Source organism: Panthera tigris, chromosome A3, assembly GCF_018350195.1.
Source record: "Panthera tigris isolate Pti1 chromosome A3, P.tigris_Pti1_mat1.1, whole genome shotgun sequence".
In the NCBI taxonomy this organism is placed as follows: domain Eukaryota; kingdom Metazoa; phylum Chordata; class Mammalia; order Carnivora; family Felidae; genus Panthera; species Panthera tigris.
In genome coordinates, this window is record NC_056662.1 from 131146799 (window position 1) to 131171856 (window position 25058).

Consider the following 25058-nt stretch of genomic DNA (forward strand, 5'->3'; position numbering starts at 1 on the left):
GGGAAGTTTGACTTTCAGTAGTAAACCATTAACAGTATGGCCTTAATAATTTAAGAGAGGTGTGCTATTTTGAAAGTAATGGAAAACGTTATTGTCAGTTTTAACAAAACAGCAGTTACGGCCTTTTTTAAAGTTCTTTTTTATCTGCTTGAAATACTAAAATTGTGTTTTCATTTGATTTGTATCCATACTTTCCTTCGATAGTAACTTTAAGCATTATTTCAGATTACCTTAAGGAAAAATGTGGAATCAGCATTAAGACAATTAGAAAGAGAAAAGGCACTTCTTCAGCACAAAAATGCAGAATATCAGCGGAAAGCTGATCACGAAGCAGACAAGAAACGAAATTTGGAAAACGATGGTTTGTGGTGTAGCATATTAAATACTTACCAAGAAAAAAATTAAATGCGTATGTATGTGTGTGTTGTTGAAGCTTGCCACTGAAATGCTTTTTTTTTTTATCACAGTTAACAGTTTAAAGGATCAACTTGAAGATTTGAAAAAAAGGAATCAGAACTCTCAAATATCCACTGAGAAAGTAAATCAACTCCAGAGACAAGTAGGTCAATCTCCATTTGTAATAGGATATTGAATTTTCTTGATGATAACTTACTAATACTAATTTTAATTGGGAATGTTACAAAAAGGCCTTTGCCTCTGATTTTAAAGGGAAATCATTAGGAAACTATTTGTAGGTTTGTTTCTTACTTTAGTTTGTAACAGGCTGATAAATAGAAGTATTTTCATTATATACACTCGTGTTTGTTGTTGTCTGTTTGATTTTGAATGAAATAACAGCTGGATGAAACCAATGCTTTGCTGAGAACAGAATCTGATACTGCAGCCCGATTAAGAAAAACCCAGGCAGAAAGTACAAAACAGATTCAGCAGCTGGAATCTAACAATAGAGATCTTCAAGATAAAAATTGCCTGCTGGAGACTGCCAAGTTAAAACTTGAAAAGGAATTTATCAACCTTCAGTCAGTTCTGGAATCTGAAAGGAGGGACCGAACCCACGGATCAGAGATAATTAATGACTTACAAGGTATCATAAAGTAGAGATTGCACTTGAATTCATCTCGATGATTTCTATTTCGGAAATAACTTTAGATGATGGATGTATGTGCTGGAATAGCACGTTTCTGAATATACTACTCTGTTATGTGAAGCATAACATATGGAATGCATTGATAGAAAATTTTATGAATAGAAGGTTTGCTTTCAAATAGTGTGAAATATTTTCAATTATCAAAAACCACCTCCCAAAGTGACGGTTTGGGTTCCAGTTGACTTAGCCATAAAGCACTCTACCAACAATTATAAAACTTCTCAAAATTTTTTACTCTTAATTTAACATATATATACTTTGTGGGCTTATTGTTTTTAAAATGTTGCAATTTTAGGTAGAATATCTGGCCTAGAAGAAGACTTAAAGAACGGCAAAATCTTATTAGCAAAAGTAGAGATGGAGAAGAGACAACTACAGGAGAGATTTACTGATTTGGAAAAGGTAAAACATGTTCAGCTTTATATTTTGTAGGAAGATGACAAAGAGTTTTAGATTGGAAAACTTAACTCTAAAATAAGGGGTATCGGTATGGTTTCAGTGGATGTTTCTCCCTAGGGACCCAAGGAAAACTTAGATTTTGACTACAACGTATCTTTAAAATGATAGAAAGTTACAATGGCTTTTGGCATTGAAAAGTTTTTCTTTAAAACTTCTGTAAGCCAGGGATGAGTTTTAGGCTGTGTGCAGTTAAGGTGTTATTTTTGTTCACTTATCCATTCTTTCAAGTATTTAATGTATCGCCTGTGGTAGAAATATCAAGATGCAGTCTTTGCTTGCCTTTAACAATCCCACAGTGGGGCCTCCTGGCTGTCTCAGACGGTAGAGCATGTGACTCTTGATCTCTAGGTCATGAGTTCAAGCCCCCACATTGGACGCGGAGCCTGCTTAAAAAAATAATAGATTAAAAAAAAATACAATCTAAGGAGTAGTACCTAAAGTCACTAATAAAGTACACGGATAATTCTAACACAGCGTGGTAAACAGACTGCTCGAAGAATGGACAGGGTATATTGGACGCACAGGACGAAGCCCTAATCTGACAGGGCAGGATTGGTTGGCAGGGTAAAGGCACATTCTGAGTTGGGCAGGACAGCAGGAGCAAAAGTATAAGGATGGGAAATAGAAAAGGCGTAGCTGGTTTATTTAACGCTAACTGCTCAATAGTTCTGGAGTATAGAGCAGGGGTCAACAGATTTTAATCTTTTAAGCAAAAGACAATGAATATTTTAGGCTTTGAGGGCCATATAATCTGTTGCAACTCAGCTCTGCTGCAATACGTAAAGGAATGGGTGTAGCTGTGTTCCAGTGAAATTTTATAAAAATAGACATCAGGCCAAAATGCACCTGAAGACTGCAGTGTGGTTCTCATGTCAAGTGTGAGGAATTCACTGACCAGAAGGAGCTACAGACCTAGGCATGAGCTAGATCATGTGAGAGTTTGAATATTGTGTTAAACTTAATTTCTCTAGGCAACGGACCCAGCCACTGAAGGGCTTTAAATTAGATGCTCTTTTTAGACATACATTTAAGATAGATCGTTGTGTACCATGTGTGGAGAATAAATTTGAGGAGGACAAGATAAGAGTGGGGGAGACTAGTCAGAGACGTTTTCAGTAATTCAGATGATGGAGACTTAACTAGTACGGTGGTTAAAAGGATGGAAAATGGGGGTGAATCTGAGAACTATCTGGAGGTAGAATATTTGGTGGCACTTAGTGATGGATTAGATAAGGCATATGTGTGGTATTTAAGGAGGAGTTCTAGGCTCTTACATGGTGACAAGATACATAATGGTAACAGTAATTCATAAAGAATAAAGGGGAGAGACGAATGAAGGGAAATAGCTCTTTTAGAAGAAATGATGACAAAATCTATTTTAGTCCTAAGTTTGAGGTGCCTTAGGATGTTCGTAAAGGAGTAAACTATGTTGAAGCTAGAAATGTTTGAGAGTCATTGGTACAGAAGTAGCTGAAGCCGTGTGAATGCAAGAGCCTATCTCGGAAAAGATTGTTTAGAGCAATGGTTTTTCAGGGCAGAGTTGATTCCTCTGTTGTTGGATTGAAAAACCTCATTTTTAGGGGCTCCTGGGTGTCTCAGTTGGTTAAGCATCTGACTCTTGATTTTGGCTCAAGTCATGATCTCAACAGTTAGTGAGCTCAAGCCCCGCCTTGGGCTCTGCCCTGACCGTGTAGAGTCTGCTTGGGATTCATTCTTTCCCTCTCCCTCTCTCCCTCTCTCCCTCTCTCCCTCTCTCCCTCTCTCCCTCTCTCCCTCTCTCCCTCTCTCCCTCCCCCTCCCCCTCTTTTCTGCCCCTCCTCTGCACATGCTCACTTGCTGTCTCTCTCTCTCAAAATAAATAAACTTAAAAAAAGAAAAAAATCATTTTCAGTGTTAAGGATTTATTTGAAAAACAAAAGAAATATTTACATATATGGTACAAACTATAGAAACAAAGAATTAGAAAATCTTTTGAGGATATAGAGAAAATAGATTGACTTCTATTATTAAAGTGTCCCAACTTAAAACAAGTCTCTTATGTGGAATATCAGGGTAAATGGTAGAGGATCCTGAAAATTTGTCATCAGATACAGCAAAGGGAAATATTAGATAGGTTTTAAAGGTGAGAAATCATGATATAGAAGCTTGAAGTGGCTGAAGAACGCTGCCTCCAGAGAAGACCAGCATTTAAGGAATAGCTGGGGGAAAACTTCATAGGTGACAGAAAAGATGAGAACAGGAAGCGGGGAGCCAAGTGAGTGCACTCAGGTATGTCAAGGAAATAGTTTCAGGGGCAACAGTGAGTCAAAATGGGGTAACTACTGAAAAGTGTTTGTCGAATCTGGTGGTGAGAATATCATGTGTTACTTTATTGAGATCACACACTCTCAGTGCAGCTCCCCAAACGGTAGAGTGGAGGGATGGGGCCGTAGGTTCAGCAGGAGGTGAACAGGTGGATTCCGTGGATCATTGTTACAAGAAGTTTGAGTGAAGGGGGGAGGGAAAGTATTGAACATTCTTAGCTTGTAAAAAACAGCTTTATAAGTTTTTGAAATTGTGAGCCAGTCTTTTTTGTTGATCGCTGCTATTCTAAATCTTTAATAGGAAAAGAACAACATGGAAATAGATATGACATACCAACTAAAAGTTATACAGCAGAGCTTAGAACAAGAAGAAGCTGAGCATAAGGCTACAAAAGCACGGCTGGCAGATAAAAATAAAATTTATGAATCCATTGAAGAAGCAAAATCAGAAGCCATGAAAGGTATGCCTTTTTTCTAAGAGGGTTTTTCTGCAGCATTTTCCTAAGAATTGATTCAGTAGTCAACTCTTGATTTTGAAAAACATTTTTTTATATTTTATTGTCAAATATCAAGAACCGGAAAGAAAAACATTAGGGAAGCTTTATATACATATCATTTTTTCTCTTTATGGCAACGATCATTTCTAAGATGTAAGTCCCAAATACCGAATTATTCAACCAAATATAAGGATCAGAGAGAAATGAATATTTCAGTGATAGCAATAGTAGCAGGCATAAAGAGCATGAGGTTCTAGATGTATCTTTTCAGATTTGGGGGGATTTGCTGTTTTTGTAATATTTAGTTTGACATTTACCAGTTTGTTGCCAGTTTATGCAAAATAAGTATTTTGGAAATAGTAGTTGACCTAACTAGAATACAAGCTCATTGAATATTTTGAACTCTGTCATGATGAAGATACTAGCTAGATCTGGTCAAAGTCATCCACTCCTAACGAATATAGGGTAAAATAACAGAGTTAACTTTTCCACAAACCAGCCTGTATCTTGGAATTGTCTTAGGATAATTTCTTGTTTTCCTAACTGACTGTTCATAATTATGAAGGATTTGAAATTCCAAAGGAAATTAATAAAAGACTCTTGTGAAAGATTCATAGAACTCTTAAGCAGAAATTTTATTTTAAATTGAAGCATAACATTTATGAATAATTTGGGAAAAAAATAGCCTTTTAATTAATGAATGAAATTTAAATTGGAGCTTTCTTGCTTAAAATCAGTTTAGTTTCAGGCAGTAATTAAGGATGTTAAGAGATGAAATGAGTGCTTTATTTAGAAAAATCTAATTACAAGAGTGGAAATTAGTGGGCCATGTTTCCCTGTCAGGGGCCTAGAAGATAGAGTTGAATTTCTTTTGAGGTGTAATTCAAGTGACACACGTGTAACCACCACTCAAAACAAGTCATGGAATCTGTGTTTTCATCACCTACTCAGTAAGTTCACTTATGCCCCTGTCTATTCTCTGTGCCCACATTAGAGTGATTGTTTTTTTAAGTGAGTATATCTGTCCATGTGTTATCTCTGAACTGATAAAAATGAACCAATTCAGAGTAATAGTACTTACCATTTTTTTTTTTTTTTCAAACTCCTTTTTAGAATACTAACATAAGATGTATGGTGACTTTCGTAGTTTATAGGAGTACACAAAATTTAAATGTTGCTGGTGCTCAGACCGGCTCTAAAAGCCTTTGGCTTTTCCACTGCCATTCCGTAGCTTCCTTTGATTAAGACTATGGCTTACTAATGAAAACTAGTCATGTGACCTTGTCTAGTTACTTAACCTTTTTTGTGCCTTGTTTCTTCTTAGACAGGTAAGAGTTTTAGGTTGTTTTGAAGACCAAGTGCAATGACACGTGAAAATGCTTAGAAATATTAGCTGTTATTAGTGGAATGTGAAGAATAGTTTCGTTTTTTCCACACTTTTGAAGGCAGTTCATTAAAAAGTGAAAATTCATAGGCTTAATTTTCCCTTATATAACTTCATAATACGATAATTCAATATTGAGCATTAGGTATGAAACAGCAGAGGAGCCCAATTGGATTTGAAAAGATTTTCTAATCAGTACATCAAAAGGTAATCCTTTAATGGTAATAACTGACATTTAATAGGAAATCACTTGTTTAGACATAAACTTTGCCTGTTCTTCACTTTTAAGAGCCTTTTCTGATTAATAAAACAAATTAAAAGTTCATTACAAATCATTTAGAAAATTCAGGAAAGTATAAAGAAGTAAGTAAAGATTAACCACAATTTTACTAATCAGGATGCTATTTTGTATATTTTCTGAAATTTTTATACCCTTTTTGCTTTTTTTCTTGGAAAATAATACTGTGAACATTCTCTTTAGGTCTTTTTAACATTGTCCTTAAATACTGAGCACTTACCAAATTCTTCTTGTATGCCAAGCAGCTATTAAGTGCCACACAGATAGTAACTAAGAATCTTCGTCACATCCCCGTAAGGGAGAACAGGTAGTGGTATCAGTCTGCAGATGCGGAAATTGAGCCTCAGGGAGCCTAACTGACGTGCCCTGTAAGTAAGTAGGATGTGTCGGAGACAGGGTTTAACCTCAGGAACTTCGGTCCCAGCGGCTTGTGCTTTGCCATTTCCCCAAAGCCTAATTGTCCTTCTCTGCATAGTGATATGCTAATATGGAAAGAGCCATAGACGTCATAGAATCTACCTGGAATGTTTTAGGGTAAGAAAAGTAACACCAAGAGGCACAGGGTAGCAGGAAAATGAAATAAGTCTTTATTAAAAAGATGTAAGCCTCTTTTAGAATCATAAGTGAAGGCACAATTTTACTTCAGTTAGAATAGATGCAATATTGCAGAGTGGTCGATTTTTCTGGACACTGGAAATAAAACTCCTGATTTCGAAGCGTGAAACTGTTGACATTTCAAACACATTAGGGAGAGTGATGAAAATATTAAATTGGAAATTAAAAAAAAGGCAGCATCATTTACAACAGTTTTCATAGCATGGTGTCATGTATTTGATACGCTTTTTTGGTATGTGAATGCACAACTGTGTCCATTTTTGTGGCAATAGAAATGGAGAAAAACCTCTCAGAGGAAAGGACGTTAAAGCAGAAGGTGGAAAACCTGTTGCTGGAAGCTGAGAAGAGATGCTCTATATTAGACTGTGACCTCAAACAGTCACAGCAGAAAATAAATGAACTCCTTAAGCAGAAAGATGTGCTAAATGAAGATGTGAGTATGAAGTTTACTAATAAGTAATAATAAACTATGTAATGAATTCATAGTCCACGTAGGTTTAGCCATAATGTTGGTTTCATAATTAAAATTTTTTTCTTATAATCTGCAACCTTTAATTTTACTGCATTTGGATGATATGCTGAATGAATCATAATTTAAAATTTTTAAGTTATTTTTACCCTAAAGACCATGTTTTATTTTAAAAAGTACGACATCAGAAATACGAAAAATATTTTACTGTGAAGTGAATTAGCTGCCTAAGGACAAAAATCTGTTTTGCATGATCATATTTGCTGCAAGCTTCATTGATAAGAAAAATCAAAATCAAGGGGTACCTGGGTGGCTCAGTCGGCTAAGCGTCCGACTTCAGCTCAGGTCATGATCTTGTAGTTCATGATTTCTCCTTCTCCTTCTCCTTCTCCTTCTCCTTCTCCTTCTCCTTCTCCTTCTCCTTCTCCTCCTCCTTCTCCTCCTTCTCCTCCTTCTCCTCCTTCTCCTCCTTCTCCTCCTTCTCCTCCTTCTCCTCCTTCTCCTCCTTCTCCTCCTTCTCCTCCTTCTCCTCCTTCTCCTCCTTCTCCTCCTTCTCCTCCTTCTCCTCCTTCTCCTCCTCCTCCTCCTCCTCCTCCTCCTCCTCCTCCTCCTTCTCCTCCTTCTCCTCCTTCTCCTCCTTCTCCTCCTTCTCCTCCTTCTCCTCCTTCTCCTCCTTCTCCTCCTTCTCCTCCTTCTCCTCCTTCTCCTCCTTCTCCTCCTTCTCCTCCTTCTCCTCCTCCTTCTCCTCCTCCTTCTCCTCCTCCTTCTCCTCCTCCTTCTCCTCCTCCTTCTCCTCCTCCTTCTCCTCCTCCTTCTCCTCCTCCTTCTCCTCCTCCTTCTCCTCCTCCTTCTCCTTCTCCTTCTCCTCCTCCTTCTCCTCCTCCTTCTCCTCCTCCTTCTTCTCCTCCTCCTCCTCCTCCTCCTCCTCCTCCTCCTCCTCCTCCTCCCCCTCCCCCTCCCATTCTCTCTCTGTCTCTCTCAAAATAAATAAACATTAAAAAATAAATCAAAGTCAAAGTAATTTATTTATATACCAAGTATACAATTTATTTTTTAGATCAGAAACTTGACATTAAAAATAGAGCAAGAAACTCAAAAGCGCTGCCTTACACAAAATGACTTGAAGATGCAAACACAGCAAGTTAACACACTAAAAATGTCAGAAAAGCAGTTAAAACAGGAGAATAATCATCTCATGGAAATGAAAATGAGCTTGGAAAAGCAGAATGCTGAACTTCGAAAGTAAGTAAATTGTCTGAGACAAAGTTTTATTCATATATATGAGTATCCACATGTAAATTATCTTAATTTTGGTTTACCTGCGGGTTTTCTTTTGATCATTTTCTTGACCACATTTGCTCTCTTTTTCTGTTTAAGTAATGTGTTGAGTGCCGCTGTTATCCCTCGAGATTATATTTGCTTCCCCAACGATTTTTTTTTTACTACTTCTACCTGTTGCCACCTCTGTAAATGAATAACCAAGTATCACCAGGCATTTGAGGAAAGTGTTCAGTACTAAAGAGAAAGACTGTGATAAAGAAAAAGGAAACGTACCCCCAGATGAGGAATATATTAAGGAAAGAAGAGGAAAGCACAAACAAATAAAAAAAGCCTATTAGTAATAATTAGTATTGATCAAAACTTCTAGGAGATAGTACTTCCATTAAACAAGAAGCCGGCATAAAGCCAAAAGGGCAGCCAGAATGAGAACGAGCTGTTAAAGATGAAAAATGACCGCATATACATTTATTAGGATGGTTTGAAGAAAAATTCAAAGAAATTTCATCGACTGTGGAAGAAGAGGGCATGACGTAGAAGGTGTGTGGCCCAGGGGTTCTAGCACCAGACAGAGAAGTCTAGAGAAGGAAGGAAGAGGAGGAAGTTGTTAGAGAAATAATGGAAAGCAGGTTTCCCGTGGCGGGAAGAGAAGTCTTCAGATTGAAAGGACTCAACCGAAAATAAGTGAAGGAAAGACCCGCATTTGGACGTGTTCTCGTCAAATTTCAAAAACAAGAGAAAGGGTGGGTGGGAGTATTGCGGTTCTCATCCCGGACTGGGGAGGCTGTGGTTTGTGGTTGATGGAGCAGGAAGTGAGGCTTGGCTGTATGGCTGAGGCCAGTGATACGGCTGTGTTAGGAGAGCTGGGGAGAGGTGAGGGATAGGAAGAGCTAACTCCCCACTCGGGCAGCAGGGAACTAGTAAAGAAGAGTTTAAATTTGTGTCAAGAAGTAAGCTGAGATGTGGAGGTAGTTACCAAAAGAACAAAACGGAATTGAAACGAGGTGAATTCCTCCAGGGGAGTGAATTGAGGGTGTGAAGACGTGTGGAGAGAGAGACCGCTCCCTTTCTGGCCGTTTTTTTCTGTGCCATTCTGTACTTTTTCATTGTAACCATGTACGTATAATGGGTTATTTTTTTGAAAAGTACTTGTCTTAAATACCTAATAAATGTTAGGTGTTTAAAGTTACACGTAAGTGGATGATGGCAGCTCTTCAAGGATATTAAAATTATACTGAGGTTTGCTGCAAATGGGCTTAGCCGATGACGATGAGATCATTCCAAAAATTGACCTTTGATATAGTATTAATCAGCATCTTTCCCATTTTTGACTCAGAAAAATTAGAATCCTCGCTTTTAATAGCAGGCACCTCAATAGTAAAATACAGATATAACACATAAAGTGACAATGAGTGATAACTTTCTTTATGTGGAGGTTTTAAGAGCCAGTAAGTAAACAAAGTGACCAAATTATGTTAAATGAGAATAAGAATAAAAGCCTTAAGTAACACACAGATTGAAAACAGTATGATTAAATCATTTGGTCTGAGTCTTTCTTGCTGTGTATATTTTTAAATATCTAGGTGGTATTTAAATGTCTTTTCCCTATAAAATACTCAGACTAAACAGTAAATGTTCCCCTTAATGAATGCAGACGTAGTTCATCTCGCCAGAAAGAATCTACTGTGATAGTTCGTTATTTACTCTTCTGTATCTGTACAGTGTATGTAGGGTTGAGTTTTTTGTAGATTTTGGAGCATTTTTGTTTTCTAATTGTATCATATATGTGGTGTTCTTCTACAATTTGCCTTTTTCCCCTTAGCTTAGACTTGGAATAATTGTGATTTTTATGTTTTCTTAGTAACCCTAGGATTTGGGGTGCCTGGGTGGCTCAGTCAGTTAAGCCTCCATCATTGGCTCAAGTCATGATTTCACAGTTTGTGGGTTTCGAGCCCCACATTGGGTTTTCTGCTGTCAGCACAGAGCCCACTTCAGGTGTCCCTCTCTCTCTGCCCCTCCCCTACTTGCACTCTCTCTCTCTCTCTCTCTCTCAGAAATAAATAAACATTAAAAAAAAACAAAACTCCAGAATTTATTTCAACACAACCTCTTAAATGGGTTGTGAGGCTCACTTTTTATTTTATGTATTTTTTATTTAATTTTATTTCTTTATTGAAGATATATGCATACATATATGTAATAATGCATACAGAAAAAACACACAAATGATATGTAGAGCTTCGTGAATTTTTACAAAATGTACAAATCTGTGCAATTTAAACATCTACATTTAAACATAAAAGCTAGGGGCGCCTGGGTGGCTCAGTTGGATAAGCATCCAGCTTCAATTCAGGTCACGATCTCATGGTTCATGGGTTCGAGCCCCTCGTCGAGCTCTGTGCTGACAGCTCAGCCTGGATCCTGCTTCCGATTCTGTGTCTCCTCTTCTGTCTCTATCTGCCCCTCTCCTGCTGGTACTCTGTCTCTCTCTCTCAAAAACAAATAAACACTAAAAAAAAATTTTTTTTTTTTTAATAAACATAAAAACTTGTGCGTCTTTCCTCCCCTCTGGCCCCTTCTCAGTTATTTCTTCACTCATCCTAAGATGACCAATTCTCAGGTCCTCTTTTAATTCTACTAGTTGGGCAGAAATGGCTGATCACAGTGAATGTGTGACAATATGTAATTTAGTATTACTGTTCTAATATATCACTATTTGGTCTCAGCACCCCCTTACACTCTTAAAAATTATGAAGGGCCCCCCAGAATTTTTGTTTATGTGAGTTATATATCATGATATTTTTTGTGTTAGAAATCAAAACAGAGAAAATTTTATTTGTTTAATTTACTTACTTTAAATGTTTATTTATTTTGAGAGAGCGTGGGAGCACAAATGGCAGAGAGAGAGAATCCCAAGCAGACTTGTGCTATCGGCGCAGAGCCTGATGCAGGCTCGAATCCGTGAACCGTGAGATCGTGACCTGAGCTAAAACCAAGGGTTGTATGCTCGACCGACTGAGCCCCAAAACTGAGAAAATTTTAAAACACAAGAGCATACAAACATATTTCATTAGCTGTTGGAATGATGACATCATGTGTTATAGAACTTTAAAAAAAAGTCTATACTTACTAGTGAGAGAATGAGAATTTGAAAAAAAAAAACAAAAAAACCCACCACACTGGTGATTAGTATTACGAAAATAATTTGACCTCTTGGGACTTCTTTTTTTTAAAGGCTCCAGGGATGCCCAGTGGTTCCCTAGGCCACATTTCAAGAGTTGCTGGTTTAATGTATAGGTAGCTTATTTGAACCTTTGCTTTAATGTCCCCGCAGAGAACGTCAAGATGCAGACGGGCAAATGAAGGAACTCCAAGATCAGCTTGAAGCAGAGCAGTACTTCTCAGTAAGTTCCGGATACGTTAGTTTGAAGATTGTCGTGTTTGTAGAATTAAAAGTTTGCTGCAGAATGAGGAAAACGATTCTTGTCTTTAGGATAGATTCTTCTAGCAAACATCAGACAGATTGGGACAGGATGTTTCGTACCACACAATTCATGTAGAAAGAATAGCTGGGCAAGTGACTATTGATAGCTTAACAGAAATCTATTATCATTGCTAGAAAAATAGTTCTAAGCACATCAGTGAAGTTGATTTAAAAAACATTGCTTTTTGAGGAAGAATTTTCATGAAGAAATTGTCATTTTAATGTTTGCATTTTTAAAATCAGTTTTAAAATATGAAGTAGTAATGTCACCTTTGTTTCATTTAAGCCAACAAAATTTCCTTGTCTAAATTAGTAGTATACTTCTCTGCCTCTTTATCCTACCAATCTGTGTCATTTAATGAGAAGTTCTGATACCCAGTTGAAAAGCAAGCTTCTTGGGGCGCTCGGGTGTCTGAATCCATTGAGCGGCTGACTTTCGGCTCAGGTCACAATCTCACAGTGTGTGAGTTGAAGCCCCACTTCGGGCTCTCTGCTGTCAGCACAGAGCCTGCTTCAGATCCTCTGTCTCCCTTTCTCTCTGCCCCTCCCCCACTCTCTCACACGGGCCTGAGTGTGTACGTGCTTTCTCTCTCTCCCCCCCCCAAAATAAATAATTAATTAAAAAAATTTAAATCAAGCTTCCAAGTTATTAGCAGAACTTGTATTAGTTACTTGGTTGATTACTAGAAAAGCCCATTAAACTATTAGTTTGCTCGGAGGCCCAACATTACTCAGTGTTCAGGAACATATTTGTGTTCAGCTTGACTTTTTGTGTGGATAGACCTTGAATGTAGAAATAATGTTCCTGCTGATGGTGATAATGGCGGTGACATGTTTCTTCTGTTCTATTTTGCTGTTTAGACTCTCTATAAAACACAGGTGAGAGAACTTAAAGAAGAATGTGAAGAAAAGACCAAACTTTGTAAAGAATTACAGCAGAAGAAACAGGAATTCGAGGACGAAAGGTACAGAAGGAGATTCTTATCTCTTTTGTTGATAACTGGGCACTCAGCTCCTAGAACAGTACCTGCTGTGCCCTCAGTAAGAATTTGTCGATGAAGTGTATTAGAAACTTGGACTTCCTAGTGAAAATTGAACATTAAAATCATGTATCATTAAAATGTAGGGACTCCTTGGCCGCTCAACTGGAGATCACCTTGACCAAAGCAGATTCTGAGCAGCTGGCTCGTTCAATTGCTGAAGAGCAATATTCTGATTTGGAAAAAGAGAAAATCATGAAAGAGCTTGAGATCAAAGAGATGATGGCTAGACACAAACAGGAACTCACTGAAAAAGATGCTACAATTGCATCTGTAAGTAAAGTTTTTTAGTCCTTTTTTGATTTTAATTAAATTACTGTATCACAAATGTTACTTAGAAGTGCTAGGAAAGTACTGCAGGCAGAAATGAAAAGTTGTATATTCTGGCTTTGGGACGTTTTAGCCAGTTAACCACTAGCTTCTCAGTGTCATTTGGCAGAAAGAGGCTCACAAAAAGAACTACTTGCAATGGCTCTGCCTGTTGGTAAATTCGGAGTGAAAGGACTAAAGGGAAAGGGAAAAAGCAAAAGCAGAAAACAGTATAAACCATTTTTTTCTTGCTAAACAAATCTTAGTTCAGAAGAATCTTGAAACTACCATGAAGGTAGTCATATGTAACTTGAAAAAAAAAATTATAATGAGAGTTTCAAAGAGAAGGAAAACATCAAGTAGTTGAATTTGTTTTATCAGTTATCCGGGTCATTAAAATGGTACATTGATTAGAAAGTGTGGCATCGGAGCCAGGGACGCTTATTCCCGTTCAGTGGAAATAAGTAGGGAGGCCAGAAGTAGACTCTCGCACGTAAAGACCTTGGTCTGTGAGAGCAGTGTCGACAGACACGTCGGTGGGAAAGGATACAGATACAATGAAAGGTTTGGGATGACTCTTTTTGTGTGGGAAGGAATGAAGTTAGATCCTTACCTTTTACAACATAACAAGAATAAATTCTAGCTATCTTAAAGATCTGAAGATGAAAAAGAAAAACTTTAAACAGAAACTTACTGTAGCAGAAGTCCACAAACTGCAGGGAGAAGATACTTGTAATGTTTTTATTAAACGGGATTTGTGTCTAGAACACATGTGGCGCTCTCGAGCTCAATGAGAAGAAGTTAAACAATCCAAAAGAAAAATTGGCCAAAAGAGAAAACCCTAAAAACATAAGCAGATACTTAACCTAAATACTCTTTAAGAAAGGCTAGATAAAACAACTTTGAAATACCATTTCGTATCCATTACGATGGCAGAATTCAGTATCTCATTTCAAGCGTTTGAAGGGTGTGTGGGAAATGACGTTCTTATTTAAAGCTATGAGGAGTATAGATTTAGTATGGTATAGTATAGTGTATAATGTGGCAATTTAAATATTATTTATTCTAAATATGAAAAATTAAATATTCATATAATCCAAAGAAAGTTGATGTTAAGATAAATATGGTAGAGAAATTCAGGTACAATTTTTATAGCAGCATAAATGTTTGTAATAGCGAGAAATTCAAATGTCTTAGCAGTCAGTCTTCTCAATAGATGAATGAATGGATAAATGATATGTGGTAGAAGATGGGACTGCTGTATCACTTAAAATGATTTAATTAGATCTTTATTTATCAACAGTTTAATTCTTTTTTTAAGTTTACTTATTTGGAGAGAGAGAAAGTACACATGCTTGAGCAGAACAGAGTGGGGGGCAGAAAGAGAGAGAGAGAATCTCAAGCAGGCTCTGTGCTCTCGGCACAGAGCCCAACACAGGGCTCCATCCCACAAACCACAAGATCATGCCTGAGCCGAAGTCGAAGGTCGGATGCTTAAACGCTGAGCCACCCAGGCATCCCAACAATTTAATTCTTAGTATGATCTCCAGTGAAAGCAATTACAGAAGGATACAGTGTGATGCTGTTTATGGACAATTTAAAATCACATAAAACCACGCTATATGTTATGTGTTTGTAATAAAAGGATATAATCATTGATGGGAAGGATGAGCATAGAATTCACAATAAAATTTCTTTGGGGAAGGAAGAATAGGAATAGGATTTGGAGAGAATAAAAAAGGATGTCAGCGTCTTTAGTAAAATTTTATTTCGTTTTAAAATGTCCTGGAGGAAATACTACAGTTAAAAATTTGTTTACTCTGCATGATGAAATGCAGAGATCTGTTATGGTATTTGTTTGTTTTTAGTTTATTAAATGTTTTTCTCATTAAAAATACCACTAAGGATCTTTGAGAGAAGGGCAATGTTTTTGCTTCCTGGGGTGCATATGACGTCTATCACAGTCAGTGAAGTTTTCACCAAGGGTGAATTTCGATAAGGTTCCACAAAGCCACGAAGCATAGATATAGATGTACTTAGAAAAATAAGAATTTTAGCAACATTCTAGGATATTTTCATTTTGAATTATTGCTTTATAACTTAGATTTTGTAAATTGTGATAGGATTTTCTTTCCGCTTTCGTTCTTAGCTTGAAGAAACTAACAGGACACTAACTAGTGATGTTGCCAATCTTGCAAATGAGAAAGAAGAATTAAATAACAAGTTAAAAGATGCCCAAGAACGTATGTATGAACAAAGAATAAGGTTTATATTTTAAATATGCCTAATGTTTTGTCAGTTGTTGTAATTATTAATATAATTTTTGCGTTTTTCCATATTTCAGAGCTATCGCGGTTGAAAGATGAGGAGATAAGTGCAGCCGCTATTAAAGCACAATTTGAGAAGCAACTATTAACAGAGAGAACACTGAAAACTCAAGTATGTGTAATAAAGTCTAAATGTGATTTTGAATTCTTTCAGTTTCTTCTCTCTTTTACATTTTACTTCCAGCATTACAGATTGGCTGTAGCAGTCATTGAATGAATCAGTGTTTGTGAACCAATCACAATGACCTGATTTTTGCCAGATTAGAAGAAGCTAGATGTGGTTAGCTTTGTCCAATTCAGTGTTTACTTACGGTTTCCTTAATTTTTCCATATGGAATCACACTCCCTCCTAATTTTTTATTGTAATCTGGTAAGTTTTTCTGCTTTTAAGAAACTAGGGAGAGTAAACATTTGAGCATCCTTCTGCCAACATTTATGGTTGTACATGCTGCGTGAATCTTTGTGGGTCCCACATGCTTAGTTCCCTGGTTGAACACACTGTATTTTATTAATGTGGTGCCACTGCAGCATTCTCGTCCTCCAGGATGAAAGTGGATCTGCCTCGTAAAAGTCTCTCTAGGAACTAAAAACTCACAGTAATAGAAAGTGACATTAGATCAAACCTGATGTAACTTAAACATTTTAAATTATATTTCTTAGAGAACATGAGCGTGAGAAACAAATGTAGGTTGGAGAAGGGTAACGAGTAATGGAGGGTGCGTTACTTAATATAGACAGTGTTTCTCTGTCACCCTGTATGTATAGGGAAGGAGATTATTAGTGGTCATGTAACTTGCTATTGGTAAGTTATCAAGAAGCATCGATGTATTTTATTACATAGTTATGTTTATGTTTTTAAGGCTGTGAACAAGTTGGCCGAGATCATGAATCGAAAAGAACCTGTCAAGCGTGGTAGTGACACTGATGTGCGGAGAAAAGAGAAAGAGAATAGAAAGCTACATATGGAGCTTAAATCTGAACGTGAAAAATTGACCCAGCAGATGATCAAGTATCAGAAAGAACTGAATGAAATGCAGGCTGTAAGAATACTTTCTGAACTCTAGATCCAAGACTTCTTTTTAAGAAGAATTATTTTCGTGTCTGCACATATTTTATTGGTTATAGGACATTTCTATTACTTCATAATTGTTAATTGAATTAAAGGAAGTTATGAGGTATATGGCATCAGATTAATTTGATGTAATTTAATTTCTTGTAGCAAATAGCTGAAGAGAGCCAGATTCGAATTGAACTGCAGATGGCCCTGGACAGTAAAGATAGTGACATTGAGCAGCTGCGGTCCCAGCTCCAGGCCTTGCATATTGGTCTGGATAGTTCCAGTATAGGCAGTGGACCAGGGGATGCTGAGGCAGATGATGGCTTTCCAGGTATGGATTTCTTTTCAGCTCTTGGGCTATTTTTATTAAACGACTTCGTCTTAAAGATAAAGCAGTTGATTGTTTTAAGCCCTATGATTCTGCTCTTGAGAAAAATGTTTGTCATTTCTTTAAGAAAAGCCTACTCCTTGGAGTGGGGATTCAAATGACAGTTTAGACTTACAGCGTTTATTGATTTTTGACAAAAATGTTTGCGAAACAATGCAAAAGAAAATTCCACATGTTTGCTTAAGTTAGCTCTTTATGTATTACAGGAAGCTCTCTTTTCAGGTTTTCATTTTATTTTCTCTTAACTTCTTTCTGCATTCTTACTTCCTCTCGTGCTGGATGTTTAGTTCATATCACTCAGTCACGCACTATGGAATCCCTGTCATTCACCTACCAACGTTCCTCTACTTCTCTCAATATTGCCACTAAGCCTTCCAGTTCTCATATGCTTCTTGACTCTGATTCTGACTCAGAAGAAGAATCTTTGCCTTACTTACCCATTTCATCGGAACCTGATGGTACAGGTGATATCCTGAAAATCTTTCCCCTTTGGGGTTTGTCACCCTCCCCTTAATTTCAGTCCTTCTGCAAAGTTTTTGTAACATCGACTAATTATCCACTAACAAATTGTTCTGGTCTCCGTTAAAAAGAAAGTGCTGCATGAATAAAGAATTTTTAAAGGTATTGTCACATGGCATTGCTACTATATTTGATAGACTTATTTTGTCAACTTCAGATCATTAAAGAGCATATGGTTTTACCATCTGTTTCGTCCATTTTCGTCCAACAAGAAATTCTTCCTGAAGTTGCATATCAAGAGTGACAAGTACAAAAAAAGCACGTAGACTGTTTGCGAGGATGTATATAGGTTTTCACTGAGTGCTTAGCCGGCCAACATTGTGTTAAGCCTTAAAAGACAGTTCAACCCAGTCTCGGTCCTGAAAGGACTTAGAGTTGAAGTGAAAAACTAAATGGACAACAAAAAATCACTATGTTGAACACAAAGTTAGTATAAGTGCAGGCCTAATGTAAATGCAGTGGGAAATTAGCGTATGAGCAGCTGAATATGAGGTAAAATTTAATCCCTTACTAATTGAATGCAAAGTGAAATAGCTGTAGTTTTTTTATATTGTTGCCACATTTCCCAGGTATAAAACAGTATATAATATAAATCATAAGTAATTGTATTGAAGTTTTAGATTTTAGCAGTAAATTTCAGTCTTACTCAAATTGTTAGATCATCTGATTAAGTCCCTTAAGTTGGTGTAGGACCACATCCAGACATTTCACGTTATGTGGGCTGTTTTTATAAATGTTTATTTATTTGTGAGACAGAGAGTGAGTGTGAGTGGAGATGAGCAGAGAGAGAAGGAGACACAGAATCTGAAGCAGGCTCCAGGCTCTGAGCTGTCAGCACAGAGCCCAGTGCGGCCCTTGAACCCACGAACCGTGAGATCATGACCTGAGCCAAAGTCGGACACTCAACCGACTAAGCCACCCAGGTGCCTGTCTATGGGCTGTTTTTAATGGCAGCATTTCTGTTATAGAGTCTGAAGGTCGTTGATGTAAGAGAGTATATATAGGTACTGGAGTCAGAGTTGTGTCCTCGTGTGACGCAATTTATGGAAAGCATCTAGCATAGTCCAGTGGGTGATTATTAGAATAACCTCCAAAAATGCTGGTTTGCCCCTAGTTATTTCGTTAAATGATACTGATCAGATGCCTTTGAAACAAATTCTAAGGATTCAGGCGGTTTCCTTTGTTGAACTAGAATTTTACCAATTTTGCTGTTTTGGAATTTAGAAATCTTCTGGTTATATTGCTACTTATTAACCACATTTGATCTGTAATTTACACAACTTTATTTAATTTTATTTTAGCCATTTAAAAAATCCATTTTCTCTGAACATGTAATTATTAACTTAAAAGATTTTCTCTTCAAAGAAGATATATATGCAGTAAATCTATAATTAGGCCTTCTTCCAAAGGAAAAAATTTCTCATATAGTTGTATCAGTGAGAATAGAGAACTGCTTCTCTTTTTTTGCAACTTTTCTGCTGCACTTTGCAGATGCACAAATTTAATCAGCAGGGGGCATTTGACCATATAAACTATAGCGTATATAGTTCCAGTGTGGTATAATCTGGATTTTGTTTTGCATTTCATAACTTGCTTATACTGATCCTGCATCGTTATTACAGCCTAGATAATAATATAATGATAAATTCTGAGGGGCGTATTTGATTTGTTCTATGACTTTTCTGTTAAAATGTCATTATAGTTCTCATTTTCTTAGGAGAATTGTTTTATTTATCCTCATATCTTGTGCTTATTGATAGAATCAAGACTAGAAGGATGGCTTTCATTGCCTGTGCGAAACAACACTAAGAAATTCGGATGGGTTAAAAAGGTACTTGGTAGTTTTGAATGTGGTTCTTTTATTTTGCTTTTGGTTTAGCTCTAGCCATTTTACTTTTGTAGTTGTAAGATACATATAACTAGAACTTTTAGACGCATAAAACTTTGGACTTTGATTTGGAATGATGTGATTTTATGTATCTTTGTGAAAAAAGCCTTTCATCATTAATGTGCTGTTAATAATAAAACAGGTTTTGATGCTAGGAAAACAGAAGCCTATTGACTTCAGTGTTTTGCTGTTTCAGTGGGAAAACAACTGTGGTTATGATAGAAAGGCTTATTTATTTCTTTTCCTCTGTTACTATGATTATTGGTATTATGTTCATTTCTGGTAAATATCTTAGTCTATTCAGGCTTCTATAACAGAATAGACTGGGTAGTGTATGAACAATGGAACTTTATTTCTCACAGTTCTTGGGGGCTGGAAGTCTCAAGATCAGGATATTTGGGTTCTGGTAAAGGCCGTCTTCCAGGTGCAGACTTCGTGCTATGTTCTCACGTGGTGGAAGGGGCTAGGGATCTCTCTGGAGCCCCTTTTGTAAGGGCACTGATCCCATTCATGAGGGCTCTGCTCTTATGGCCTGTTCACCTTCCAAAGCCCCTTCCATTAGGTGTTAGGGTTTAACGTAAAAATTTGGGGGGAACACAGACATTCAGACCATAGCAATAAGGCTACCTGTGCTTATTGAATTTTGAAGCTAAATCAGTCTAAAAAATATTTGAATTAATATCCTTCCCGATTTGCTTATTTAAAAAATATATATGCAAACTATAAATTTGTTGTTATTTTAAGGAAGACCTTTTAAGGATATAATGAGAACTGTTTAGTTATTTAACTTAGGTATTACATGATTTTTGTTGCTGTAGAATTTGTTTTCAAAGAAAAAAAATGTGATACATAGATTAACTTTAGTCATTAATTCCTTCTCTCCCTCTTTAACAGTATGTGATTGTAAGCAGTAAGAAGATTCTTTTCTATGACAGTGAACAAGATAAAGAACAATCTAATCCTTACATGGTTTTAGATATAGAGTAAGTGTTTTTATTAGAATATTTAGAAACTTTCTCTTGTAAAGTGTATGAGACAAATGTGACCTTTTTGTCAAGTTAGTGCTATTTATACATAAATATATATAGTATAGCTCCTACTGTACTGTTGTTACATTTTCTCATATTTGCCTCATAGAGATGAAAGTCTGGGGTATAGAGTTAGCTAAAACATGTTTTCTGAAACTAATTAGAAAATTTCCGACTTCCTGGAAATACTCAAAATCTCAAGGAGTGATTGAATTAATAGAAGTAAGGTATCCTATGACCCTCTAACGTGGGTCAAAGTAGTCCATTTTAACTTCTGACATAAGTATAGGATAACTAATGTAATTTGATCCTTTAGTAATATTTTATTCCTTTATTAAAAATCTTTTATAGCAAATTATTTCATGTCCGACCAGTTACACAAACAGATGTATATAGAGCAGATGCTAAAGAAATTCCAAGGATATTTCAGGTAAACAGCCTTCTGTGTCTTTCATGCTTATTCTGTTTGGATGCATCTTTATTCCTCTCTGTCTTGGTAAAGTCTGTAGTATGTTTATATCCTGTTTCTGGCCTTTGCTTTCCTTTTGTTCAAGGTTCATTACGACATTTTTATTTTAGTTTTTAAGTTTTTCTTAATGTTTATTTTTTTGAGAGAGAGGAAGAGTGCAAGTGGGGGAGGGGCAGAGAGAGAGAGAGGGAGACACAGAATCCGAAGCAGGATCCGGGCTCTGAGCTGTCAGCACAGAGCCCGATGGGAGGGTCGAACTCACGAACCGTGAGATCATGACCTGAGCCGAAGCCGGACGCTCACCTGAGTCACCCAGGCGCCCCTCATTACGACATTTTTAAACTATACCCTTTCTCTTCTGTTTCTGATTTTATGCTCAGCTCTCTATAAAGTTAAAGTTGTTTGTGAAGTTGAATTTTGCACCCAGTAGCCCTTTGACTTCCAATTTAAAGTGAAGCCAAATGCTTCCCTGTTCTACTTTTGTTTTAAAACTAGTCAAACCCACAATTACTGAGTTCCTTCTATGTGAAAACCATTGTGCTTGGGGTACTGTGGGAGAGTTGGCCACTTATTTTCTGGATACTTGTAATGTTTATTTGGGGTGTATTATACATCGTTTCCTCTTTCTTCCTCAACTCTCCAAATACAAATCTTTCCATTAAAGCTATGTTAGCAGTTATCACCCAGTTGTCAGTTTTTGAGAATCGTAGAGCATCACTTTGTATAATTGCCACATCCCTTTGGGGGGGATTGACTTGAACGCTCCCTCCCAGAAAAACTTTCTGATACCCATCAAGCGAAAATTTACCTTTTGGCCTATTCTGATAAAATTGCTGAAACACAGTAAGATCTCCTGGATAAAATACGGAGGCACATTTGAACAAGATAGATTTTTTCCTGAAAAGGGAACCAAGTGACTGTCTGAAGGCTTTTCTCATATAAGCTTTTGATTAGACGGAACCTACTAATGTTTGAATGTCATTTTCTTTTCATTGAATAATTTAGGCTAATTTTTATTTTATTTACACTGTAAGAATTGTTACTACATAAAACTGTTTGGAAATCATTCATCATTCTTTTTGCTATTTATAGATTCTGTATGCCAATGAAGGAGAAAGTAAGAAGGAACAAGAATTTCCCGTGGAGCCCGTGGGAGAAAAGTCAAATTATATTTGCCATAAGGGACATGAGTTCATTCCTACCCTCTATCATTTCCCAACCAACTGTGAGGCTTGTATGAAGCCTTTATGGCATATGTTCAAACCCCCCCCTGCGTTAGAGTGCCGCCGCTGCCACATTAAATGTCATAAAGATCACATGGACAGAAAGGAGGAGATTATAGCACCTTGCAAAGGTAAATAGTAAATTACTTGTTCCATCAATGTTCTTTACATTCAGGTCCATTTAAACACATTAGTTTTTTCCAAATATTTCTTTTTAGTTTATTATGATATTTCGACGGCCAAGAACCTATTGTTATTGGCAAATTCTACAGAAGAGCAGCAAAAGTGGGTTAGTCGGTTGGTGAAAAAGATACCTAAAAAGCCTCCAGCTCCAGACCCTTTTGCACGGTCATCTCCTAGAACTTCCATGAAGATACAACAAAACCAGTCTATTAGACGGCCGAGTCGACAGCTTGCCCCAAACAAACCAAGGTAATGCATAAAAATGTGGTTAAAAATTACAGTGTCTTTTTTAATATTTCACTATTTGTGTTCAACTACAAATTTTCCTGATTGTAATGTACCTTTGCCTGGTATTTTAATGAACTGTGGACTACCAAATGTTGGAAACTATTTTAGTGTATATATCTTATTCATTGATTCAGTTAAATGTAACACAGATTTGTTTACTAAATCACACACATATTAAATTCAACCTAAAATATATAAAGGGCTCATTTTTGTCATGTTTATGTATATAACCATAATATTTTGAGATTTTGTAAGCATATTGACTGATTTAGTGATTTAGTAGACAGGATGTACACACAGATCCGTAAGTGTCAGGTACGCATATTGTGTTTAATATTGCAAACCTCTTTTATGTTAGACAACTTGGGAGGCAGGATCAAAATCTTCCTTAAGTTTTAATTTCACATCTATAAGTTTAGAATAATAACTTGTTTCTCATTTAAAGAGCAATAGAGATCAACCTTAAAAATGCAGATATTAATTAATGGTTAAAGTGGGTGTGCCTTATATTTGAGGCAGAATTGGGACTAGGAAGTAAATCCAGAGGTAATGATGAATGCAAAAAACATTTTGATGGCACCATTTTCATATGGCGACATTATAGTAATTTAATTCTTGATTCAGAATAACCATTTCTTGGCTTACTAGCTACTACGACATTTGTAAATATTGCTGTTTATTGAAATGAATGTGAAGATTTGGTTAGCTAAAGGATAAAGTATACGCTGAGATCAGGTATCCAGTTTTGGGCATCCTTTTTGTTCCCTGACACAGGGCCTTCAGTGCATGAGTAATGATGTGCCCTGGCTGTGTTATCAGAGACCTTTGCATTCTAACCACAGACCTCTTAAGTGAAACTTTTCTTGAAACTAGTATTTCAAGGTTGAATTGGTGTTTTAGCAGTGAAAATGCTGAATTTTTCTGTGAGGTATGGGAAAATTAAATACTATAAGATTAGCGATTATGATGTAATTAAGCTGAAGAAGCTCAAAGAATTCAGAGACACTGAAGGTCATTCTGTGTGCCATGTGCAAAACATCTAAAAATTAAATTTCTGTTATTAATATTGAACTATTAATGCATAGATGCTGTGCTATTTCAATAGCTTACAATATCTCGTGCTTTACAGCTTCCCAAGTGCTTCTATAATCTGTTCACTCATTCAGCTTTCCATATATTCTGTCATTGGAACTTTAAAATATTCCTGTGGAGTAGAACAGATAGGTATTATTGTCTTTCTTTTTGATTGAGACTCTAGAAGGGCAAATGATTTCAGAGACAGGACAATAAGAACTCCAATCCTTTTGAGACATTTTACTCTTCTGTGCAATTTGACAAGTCAATGATTTCACTACTTGTGATAACATACAGAATTCGTTTATGAAGCAGTTTTCAGACCAAGTGGGGCAGGGCATATTTTCAATCACATAACAGTTTTCGTGTTCACTTCCTGGTAAATACTTTCTTTGTCATCCCCTTCCCTCCAGTTCAGCATTATGGTCTATTGGAGGCGCATTTACTTTTTATTTTTGTTGCTTTTTGTTTTATTTTAGTTCTGGCCCCGCCCTTCGAATCATTCTTCACTGATTTTTTAATACATTTTGCATAGCAACAGTAAGTAATAGGGATTTCTTTCTCTCACAACTATGCATGTAGCTGAAACTAATATCAAAACTGACTGTAAAATGTATAGGGTATTTTGTGAATATTTTTCATCTAATATATACTCTTTGAAGCTGAAAGCATAGAGATGGGCACATTTAGGATGCAATTTTGTACTTTATTATGCATCTGCAGCATTATTTTCATTGTTAACATCTGTGCCTCCATTGCTTCATTAACTCATAGAATTGTATCTGTGTCTGTCTGACGTGAATCACCCTCCAGTTTCCATTTCATTTTGGGCGTCACATTTTAAGAGTAGCATACACAAATTGGGGGGTATACAGAAGAGAGTAACCGAGGTGGTAGTGGGTCATTTGAAAGTGTTACACGTGTAGCAAGTGAAGGAACTAAGGATTTTTTTTTTTCCTTAGAGTAAGTGTGCACATGCGCACATGTGAGCGGGAGAGAGGGAGGGAGAGAGAGAGATCTAAGTAGGCCCCATGCCCAGCGTGGAGCCCAAAACAGAGCTTGATCTTCTGACTGCGAGATCATGACCCGAGCCAAAACCAAGAGTCGGACGCTCAACTGACTGAGCCACCCAGATACCCTAAGGACTAAAGATACTTAATCTTGTGAAGAAATGATTTGGAAGGATGGGAGATCATAAACAGCGGTAAAGATTTAAAGAACTTTTCTGTGGATGACCTATTAGAACAAGAACCAAACAGAGAGGCACGTTTGTAACTCAGCAAGGGAAAGGTATCAGGCAGTCAGAGATTTCCAGAATTGGGAGGCTGGGCTTGCTCTAGAATAGTTAAGTGCCTTGTCACCACTCTTGG

At 36.9% G+C, this 25058-nt stretch overlaps 1 protein-coding gene across 3 annotated transcripts in view; it reads left to right on the forward strand.

Moving 5' to 3' along the window:
* The window catches only part of ROCK2 (Rho associated coiled-coil containing protein kinase 2), a 137385-nt gene that overhangs the window by 102754 nt on the left and 9573 nt on the right, over positions 1-25058 (forward strand). For all 3 annotated transcript variants that reach the window (XM_042982491.1, XM_042982490.1, XM_042982492.1), the window contains exons 14-32: positions 226-361; positions 468-559; positions 799-1045; positions 1404-1510; positions 4172-4331; positions 6937-7097; positions 8191-8375; positions 11746-11815; positions 12757-12860; positions 13022-13208; positions 15394-15487; positions 15589-15683; positions 16432-16611; positions 16791-16959; positions 19296-19366; positions 20318-20406; positions 20803-20881; positions 22013-22274; positions 22362-22575. In XM_042982491.1, the coding sequence (XP_042838425.1) occupies positions 226-361; positions 468-559; positions 799-1045; positions 1404-1510; positions 4172-4331; positions 6937-7097; positions 8191-8375; positions 11746-11815; positions 12757-12860; positions 13022-13208; positions 15394-15487; positions 15589-15683; positions 16432-16611; positions 16791-16959; positions 19296-19366; positions 20318-20406; positions 20803-20881; positions 22013-22274; positions 22362-22575 (2702 nt within the window). The remainder of the gene's footprint in view (positions 1-225; positions 362-467; positions 560-798; positions 1046-1403; positions 1511-4171; positions 4332-6936; positions 7098-8190; positions 8376-11745; positions 11816-12756; positions 12861-13021; positions 13209-15393; positions 15488-15588; positions 15684-16431; positions 16612-16790; positions 16960-19295; positions 19367-20317; positions 20407-20802; positions 20882-22012; positions 22275-22361; positions 22576-25058) is intronic.